Here is a 9,574-nt window from a genome sequence, read left to right on the forward strand (position 1 = left end):
GTCACCCATGAACACTTCTTAAGGCTTAACGCCATCCCCACTCCTACTTAGGGTTTATCTCCTATGTAAGGTAGTGATCATGTAGTGCATAAAAATGATGGTGTCGTGTATGCAGGTTGAAGGCTATTGTTTCTGAATTCTGCCAAATGCAAGCTTTCTTTTCAGCTACATGACGCTGCTGTCTCTCATCCCAAGGTTTCACAGGCCCACACCTCCCATACCCTCAGGGTTGGCACACTCAACGTGGGCACACTGAAAGGTAGGTCTGGTGAGATTGTTGAGATGCTTGAATGGAGACGTGTAGATTTGTGCAGCATCCAAGAAGTAAGGTGGAGAGGAGGTTCCACTAGGTTGCTCACAGGCAAAGAACATAGGTACAAGATTTTCTGGGCAGGGAACACTGATGGGGTCGGGGCCATGGGTATACTTCTTGTGGAGAAATGGGTTGATAAGGTAACCGAGGTAGTCAGAGTCTGCAATAGAATACTTGAGATTAGATTAGTGCTACATCATGGGTTAGTAACCATTATCTCGGCCTAGGCCCCTCAGCTGGGGCTACCTGATGAACAGAAAGACCGATTTTATGACACCCTCTTGCTGACTACCTCGTTAACGAATGACAGGGACCTTCCCTTTGTGGCTGGTATCTTCAATGGACATATTGGACAACATACAGGGGGCTTCCATGGCATACATGGAGGCTATGGTTTTGGTTCCCGCAATGAGGAAGGAACCAGGCTGCTGGAGATCTGCGCTGCAAATGATCTTATGGTTTGCAATACTAACTTCAGGAAACCTGCCAGTCACCTAGTCACCTACCGTTCTGGCAGGCACACTAGCCAAATTGACTACATCCTCACCAGAGAAAGGGAAAGATGGCTGCTTATAATGCCAAAACCTTCCCAGGCGAAGAATGTACCCCACGACATAGACTAGTAGTTAGCGACTTCAGGATTGGGGATAAATGGATGCTCAGAAGACGACCAGCATGGAGGAGAAGGGTCTGGAAGCTTAAAGATCCTGCAAATAGACAGAGATTTAGAGACGTATTACTCAAAGCCTTTGACGAAATAGGGGGGGGGGGGGTATAGCATCATATGATGTGGAAGACAACTGGAGGTTTCTACAAGACAACCTGCTGAGGGCCACTGACCAGATCTGTGGCTGGTGCAAAGTTTCCTCTCGACCCAAGGTAACGTGGTGGTGGAACAATGTTGTTGACAGGGCTATTAGACAAAAGAAACAGGCTTGGAAGGACTGGAAGAACAGTGATAGCAGGGAATTGTATCAGACTGCCAGAAAGGAAGCTAGGAGATAGGTTTATTTAGCCAGAGGGGAAGCAGATAAGAAAAAATTTGCCAATGTTCCGTGCCGTGAGGACCAAAGACTTGAGGTATTTTGTGTTGCAAGACATTGTGTGAGAGAGAATTATGATGTCGTAGGAGAGAGATGGTTCACTTGCAAAGAGAGAGATTTGGAGACGCCACTCTGAAAGGTTGCTAAATAAAGAGAATGAATGGGAGAAAGAGAGTCTGCCGAATGTCGACCCAACAGTGGGACCAGCTATCTGAATTGACAGTACCTTGGTAGATAAAGGAATCGAGGGTAAGAAGACATGGAAAGCCCCCGGCTCATCAGGAATCACTGCAGAGATGTTCAAAATATCTGGCAGTGTCGGCTATAGCTTATTCACCCGTATAGTCAACCAGGTGATACATGAAGGAGTCATACCCAATGACTGGTGTAGCAGCACCATAGTCAACTGCTACAAAGGTAAAGGTGATGCTTTAAATACAAATAATTACAGAGGTATCAAGCTGTTGGATCAGATAATGAAGGTCACAGAGAGGGTCATAGCCCAACTAATTAAGGAGAGAGTCAGTCTAGATGAGATTCAGTTTGGGTTCATGCCAGGGAAAAGCACCACTGATGCTATATTTCTGGTAAGACAGCTGCAGGAGAAATACCTAGCCAAAGATAAACCTCTGTACCTGGCTTTCATTGACATGGAGAAAGCCTTCGATAGGGTCTCCCATTCCCTTATCTGGTGGTCAATGAGGAAACTAGGGATAAATGAATGGTTAGTGAGAGCTGTGCAAGCCATGTACAGCGATGCTGTCAGTAAAGTGAGTGTTGGCAACAAGTACAGTGAAGAATTCCGAGTAGGGGTCCACCAAGGACCAGTCCTCAACTCCCTCTTATTCATCATAGTCCTCCAGGCTATAACAGAGGAATTCAAGATAGGATGCTTCTGGGAGCTCCTCTATGCTGATGACCTTTCCCTAATTGCTGAGTCACTATCAGAGCTAGAGGAAAAGTTTCAGGTGTGGAAGCAAGGATTAGAGTCAACCTAGCTAAAACCAAAGTCTTAATAAGTAGGAAGGCAGACAAACCACAAATCCCTTCAGGTAGATGGCCTTGCTTGATCCGTAGAAAAGGCGTAGGTAGAAACTACATAAGATATACCCAGTGTAAGCTATGGACACATAAGAGGTGCAGCAATATCAAAGGAAGGCTAACTGGGAAGATAGTTTTGTATGTGGCAGATGCTCAGGACCAATAAAAACTGAAAATGTGCAGAGAACAGCTTCTGTCACATTCTAGGGAGAAAAACTGCAAGTAGTTGATAGCTTCCCTTACCTAGGTGACCAAGTCAGTAGCAGGGTGGATGCTCTGAAAGTGTAGCTGCTAGAATAAGAATAGCCTGGGCAAAGTTTAGAGAGCTCCTACTTCTGCTGGTGACAAAGGGTCTCTCGCTCAAAGTAAAAGGTAGACTGTATGATGCATGTGTATGAACAGCCATGCTACATGGCAGTGAAACATGGGCCATGTGTAAGCTTGCAAGGAATGAAGCCAGTATGCTCTGCTGGATGTGTAATGTCAGTGTGCATACACAACAGAGTGTAAGTGTCCTGAGAGAAAAGTAGGACTTAAGAAGCATCAGATGTGGTGTGCAAGACAAACAACTGTGCTGGTATGGTCATGTGATGCATATGGATGAGGTCAGCTGTGTGAAAAAGTGTCACACTCTAGCAGTTTAGGGAACCTGTGGAAGAGGTAGACCCAGGAAGACCTGGGATAAGGTGGTGAAGCATGACCTTTGAACATTGGGCTTCACTGAGGCAATGACTAGTGACCGAGACCTTTGGAGATATACTGTGCTGGAGAAGATCCGATAAGCCAAGTGAGACCATAACCTATGGCCTATGCCAGTGGTGTAAAACCAGCCCATTTATGAGTACCCTTCATTCATTGGACAATCAACTTCGCTTGCGAAGACCTGTTGGGGCAAGTGAAATCAAAATCGCTGATGTGGCTGATGACAGTACCGCCTGATTAGCACTCGTGCCAGTGGAACATTGAAAGCATCATCTGAGCGTGATAGTTGCCAAGTCCGCTGATTAGCTTCTGTGCTGGTGGCATGTAAAAAGCACCATTCAAGTGTGATAATTGCCAGTGTCGCCTTACTGGCACATGTGCCGATGGCACGTTAAAAATATTTGAGCATAGTCATTGCCAGTGCTGCAGGACTGGCTCATGTGCAGGTGACACGTAAAAAACACTTTTTGAGCATGGTTGTTGCTAGTATCGCCTGACTGGCCCTCGTGCTGGTGGCACATAAAAGCACCCACTACACGCTCGGAGTGGTTGGTGTTAGGAAGGGCATCCAGCTGTAGAAACTCTGCCAGATCAGATTGGAGCCTGGTGCAGCCTTCTAGCTTGCCAGTCCTCAATCAAACCGTCCAACCCATGCCAGCATGGAAAGTGGACGTTAAAGGACGACGACGACGACGATGATGATATATATAAAGTGTTATAATAGAAACGACAATTCTTGTTAAATATTATCATAACATCATCTTTACTCTCTTAGCTGACTGAATGCGATTTTGCTTGTTGAAACCTTACCACACAATATATATGTATGTATATCATCATCATTATCATCATCGTTTAACGTCCGCTTTCCATGCTAACATGGGTTGGACAATTTGACTGAAGACTGGTGAACCAGATGGCTACACCACGCTCCAATCTGATTTAGCAGAGTTTCTACAGCTGGATGCCCTCCCTAACGCCCACCACTCCAAGATGTAGTGGGTGCTTTTACGTGCCACCGGCACGAAGGCCAGTCAGGCGGTACTGGCAACGGCCACACTCAAAATGGTGTATTTTACGTGCCACCTGCACAGGAGCCAGTCCAGCGGCACTGGCAACGATCTCGTTCGAATGTCTTTACACGTGCCAGGAAGGCAACGCTGGGCACAGGTGCCATCACGATTTCGCTTGCCCCAACAGGTCTTCGCAAGCTGAGTTTCGTGTTCAATGAAGGAGATGACGTTGGCATGGGTGCCAGTCGTCAAATTTAGTTCGATTTCGATTTCACTTGCCTCAACAGGTCTTCACGAGCGAAGTTTAGTGTCCAATGAAGGGAAGTACACATAAGTGGGCTGGCTATACTCCTGGCAGAGGCCTTGGATTTAGGTCTCACTTGGCTTGCTGGGTCTTCTCATGCACAAAAGTAATAATTCTATTCCTGTGCTTATGTAGTTTGTAGAAGCATTTTCAATGGCAAATTTAAAAAGAAGTGCAGTTGAGAAACTTCGAAAGTACAAGGATCTTAAAGTTGACTGGCTGTGGTGAAAAAAATATATAATATTTTGACAGTAAGTCCTAAGAAAGGATGAGTAAAATTGTGCAAAATAAACTAAGCATAATTCAGAGAACTGTCTATGAGTGTTGCTGGATGAAATAAATAGAGCAAAAGTTGAGTGCTTCTAGGTAATTGAAATGAAATACAAAAATATAATTATTGGTTTCAAATTTTAGCACAAGGCCAGCAATTTTGGGGGAAGGGGTAAGTCAGTGACATTGACTGCAGTACTTAACTGGTACCTATTTTATCGACTGCGAAAGGATGAAGGTAAAGTTGACCTTGGCAGAATTTGAACTTGAAATATAAAGAAGGACAAAATACCACTCGTCATTTTGCCTGGTGTGCTAACAATTCTGCCAGCTTCTTGCCTTAATATGAAAATATAATTATTAATTACATTTTGATATCTTTTATTTTTTATTTGTTTCTGTGGCTATGCTGGAGCACTACCTTGAAGGGTTTTGTTGATCAAATCAACCCCAGTGTTTGTTTTTAAGTCAAGTACTTATTTTATCATTCCTTTTTTGCTGAACTGCAAAGTTATAGGGATGTAAACAAATCAACACTAGTTGTCAAGCAGTAGGAGAACATACACATGCACACATACACACACGCATATGATGGGATTCCATACAGTTTCTGCCTACCAAAATTCACTTTCAAAGCATTGATCTGTCTGGGGCGATAGTAGAAGACACCTGCCCAAGGTGTTCAGGCTCACTGAGACTGAACCTGAAACCACATGGTTGCAAATCAAGTTTGTTAACCACACAGCCATGTCTACACCTTTATTGACTTACTGATTTACATTGTTTGTTGTTTGTTTTTGTTGTTAAACTGAATGGCCTCAATTATCAATCCCAAACATTTTACTACTGTATTTAGACCATTAAAACAGAAGAAAAATATGACTGTGATTATTTGTTTTGGTCAATTAAATTACTCAACAAATTAAATTCAGATGCAGGTATGGTTATGTGGTTAAGAAGTTTTGCTTTGCAACCATGTGGTTTCAAGTTCACTCCCACTTCCTGTCCACTGCATGACACCTTGGGCAAGTTTTTTTCTAATGTGCCTTCAGGCTAAGCCTTGTGAGTGAATTTTGTAAGCAGAAACTATAGGAAGCCTATTTTGTGTGTGTGTATATATATATTTGTGTATTTTTGGTTTTGTCTTCTCCCCACCACTTGACAATTGGTGTTGGTTTGTTTATATCCCTGTAGCTTAGCAGTTCAGCAAAAGAAACCAACATAATAAGTACCAGACTTTAAAAAAAGAAATACTGGGTTTAATTTCTTCAATTAACCCTACAAGGCATTGCTCCAGTATGGCCTCAGTTCAGTGACTGAAACAAGTAAAAAAGTATTCTGTTTTAAGTTGTCTCTGTTGATTAAAACTTAACCCTTTGCCTGTCCTTGATACACAAGACCTCTTTCTTTGGCATCCATGCATCTTATATGTTACACATTTCCAATTTTTTTTTCAACCACCAGAGTAAATTGTGACTTATGAAAAGAGAGTTTTATATTACTCAGAATGTATGAAACAAGGGCTAACTAAACGTCTGAAAACAAGCCCAGACATTTACTTCAAACTTATGAAAATGCTTTGAACAGGCAAAGGGTTAAAACTTCATTGCTATAGCCTCTGAATTGGTGCATTTCACTTTGAATATATTACTTTTTATTTAGCATTTCAAAACAAGAAAAACTTAAGGATGATTAAATAGATAACAGTCCCTTAGTTTATTTTACGATTACAGGTTAAAGATAAGGAAATGTTAAAACAATTTTTTTTTCTTAAATTTCCAGAAAAATTTGACAAATATCTACCGTATAAAGCTGAGACGTCCTGTCAGTGCAGTTGTTCCAAGGAAACAATTTATAAAGAATACCAACAGACCAAAGAGTGCAGGTTTAGAAGATTTCTTTATATTGCTCTTTTCACTAATTGAAAAGTATTGATGCTCTGGTAGCCATCCAGCTTTATTGTTATTGTGTTGATATTTAGTGATATTATTATTTAATCATTTTACTGCAGAAATCTTATATGTCCACTCAAAATTTCTTTAACTGCAGCAAACATTTTTATATATCAATCTGTCTTTTGTTGAGGAATGTCATATTTGAAACTATTTTCTGTTGAGATATATCAAGTTTATTGAGACAATGTGACTTTCAGAAAATATCAGTTGTATTTTTTCGTTGATATTTAACTTCATTACTGGAATAACCATAAAATTTAATTTCACAATGAAAAGGTTAAAGCAGCTTGACCTAATTACATTATGAAGACCAATGATGACTGTTACAGAAAGAAATTTTCTTGGTTGTAAACTGACAGATATTTATGTGAATAAGATATCATTTCGTAGTCATAATGACAAAGCTGATATCATTTTGACATCCCCATTCCATGCTTGTGTGGGTTGTACAAAGTTTATTGTGGCAGATTTTCTCCAGCTGGATGCTTTTCTTGTCACCAATCCCCTCCTATTTCCAAACAAGGTATTATTTCCTCATGGCACAGAATATTAAAAACGAATGACACTGTTTGTATGACAGCAACACTTGTTTTACAACTATTACATGGTAACATACATACACTCACACACATATATACATAGATACATATTCTCACATATACAAACACACACACTTACATGTATAATGGGCTTCTTTCTGTTTCCATCTAGCAAGTCCACTCACAAGTCTTTGGTTGGTCTGGACTATAGTAGATAACACTTGCCCAATGTGTCACATAATGGGACAAAATCTGAAATCATGAGACTGGGAAACAAATTTCTTCTTCACACAGCCCCACCTGCGTCTCTAACCAACAAGTACAAGAACAAAAAAACACCAAAGAGTTTGATATTAGCATCTATTGTGAATATAATAAAATCTGGTATATTATATTTGAAGTGGCTATGAGAAATATGTAACAAATCTTTTTCTACATGCTTTTATATTTCTATGATTATTTACAACATTTTAACTGTCAACAGTTCTCATTTCTATCATATGCTCCTGATTTTAGTGCGTTCATGTGAGTGTTTGCTCCTGTATATGTCATGTTAGCTGGATTAGTTATATGTTTAACTATTAGGATTTCTCAAGACTAAATACAAGGTGAACTGATGATCTTATGTATAGCCATTGATTGTAATTTTGATTGATCTCAAATAGACCTTATGATTTCATTGATAATCCAAGTGAAAAGTTTATTACCAAAGAGAGAATTTCCATCACTAAAAAAAAGAATCAAACTTTGGAGTCTCTCCCACAACCAAAAATAATTGAAAGATAAATGGTAGCTGTTGCATTTATATTTATTTTAAAATATAATTTCCATCATATAAAATATAAAATATAATTTCCAACATTACCTTTCTCTATTCTAGTTTTCCTTGGACATAAACAAAAGGAAAAGCATGAAAACAACAACCCTTATATCAACAAAAAGTTCCAAAATAGTAATTCTATCATGGTACCAAGAACATCACCAGTGGAGAGACAAGTTGAGCAGAAGCAGAGTTTTAGTGTCAAGGAGCCAAACCAAAGAACGTCTATTGCAATTAACCCATACACTATAGTGTTTCATGCAGAATCTTTTATCAGTGCAAGGAAACCTTTTCTAAATGGACATTTGATGGGAAAACAAACACATGAAATATTGGAACAATTGGAAAATAGTCAAGTCTCATAGTTGTTTCATGCACTGAAAATATTTGATATTAGTGGTTTCATTGTTAAGAAGCACTTTATATTTATTAATTTTTGGATTCATATATATATATATATATCTTCGAAACGCCGGTGTTAAAACGGAGGTAGCTGATGAAGTAGAATGTTCTCTATGTGGATTGTGTGTTTTCTCGTCTCTGTTTTGTTTGCAATGTCCTGTACCCAGATATGCACCTATACATACAGGTGGATGTCGGTATGCACATACCTGTACGTATATATGCATATACTCATTTACTATTTGTTTATATATATATATATATATCAGTGGCGTGCAGTCTCAGACATGCAAGCTATGCGCTGCATGGCTTGTTATATAATCGGAAAATTAGATAAAATAGTTACTTTCTTGCAAAAAATAATCCGTCCAGTTTTCGAAATATTCTGTCTCCCCTTCCCCTCTCTCAGTGACTAGTAAAAGCTTTGAGAATCCAGCATATAGACACTCCCTAACTCCCTATCTATGTTAGTTTGTCCTTCCTTCCTTCTCCTCTCTCTCTCTCTCTTAGTGACCTGTCAAAAAATATGCTAGGACCGATCTCCCCTTCCCCTCTCTCAGTGACTAGAAAAAGCTTTGAGAAGGGTATGCAATGAGAATCTAGCATATAGACACTCTCTAACTCCCTATCTATGTTAGTTTGTCCTTCCTTCCTTCCCCCCCCTCTCTCTCTCTCTCTCTCTCTCTCTCAGTGACCTGTCAAAAGATATGCTAAGACCGATAGCATATATATTTTGTACCCCTTCCTCTCTCTGTCAGTGATTCCACAAATTTATCGTAGGAAGTAATGCTTTCTGATAATAGCATGGCCCCCACCTCTCTATCTCTTTGTTAGCTGGTTCTGACCGGAACTAGAGCAGTTCTCAAGAACTGCTATAATTAGCCATAATTCTTGGAACAGCCTGGTGGTAAGTTTGAATCTTTTATCCAAGACATCTGTTTGCACTATTATATTTTTGGAGTGTTCTGAAAACAAAAATATTTAATTTGACTAACGTCATTTTTCCGTTTTTTTAATTTTTTTATTTACTTACAATATACACAGATGCTTACACGTGTGTTACTTTTTTCCAAATGAGTGAAATGTGTGTTATAAACGATATTTTGAGAAATAGTTTTTCAAAAAGAGACTTCGATGGAAAACAATTAATTATAAACGGTGGGTGACAAAAG

At 39.7% G+C, this 9,574-nt stretch overlaps 1 protein-coding gene across 2 annotated transcripts in view; it reads left to right on the top strand.

The window, feature by feature from the left end:
* LOC106881722 (uncharacterized) overlaps positions 1–9,563 on the top strand; it is a 25,383-nt gene extending 15,820 nt beyond the window's left edge. For both annotated transcript variants that reach the window (XM_014932204.2, XM_014932205.2), the window contains 2 exons: positions 6,469–6,571; positions 8,061–9,563. In XM_014932204.2, the coding sequence (XP_014787690.1) occupies positions 6,469–6,571; positions 8,061–8,365 (408 nt within the window). In that variant the 3' untranslated portion in view covers positions 8,366–9,563. The remainder of the gene's footprint in view (positions 1–6,468; positions 6,572–8,060) is intronic.
* The last annotated feature ends 11 nt before the right edge of the window (positions 9,564–9,574 follow it).

Source organism: Octopus bimaculoides, chromosome 3 (assembly GCF_001194135.2).
Source record: "Octopus bimaculoides isolate UCB-OBI-ISO-001 chromosome 3, ASM119413v2, whole genome shotgun sequence".
Taxonomy (NCBI): domain Eukaryota; kingdom Metazoa; phylum Mollusca; class Cephalopoda; order Octopoda; family Octopodidae; genus Octopus; species Octopus bimaculoides.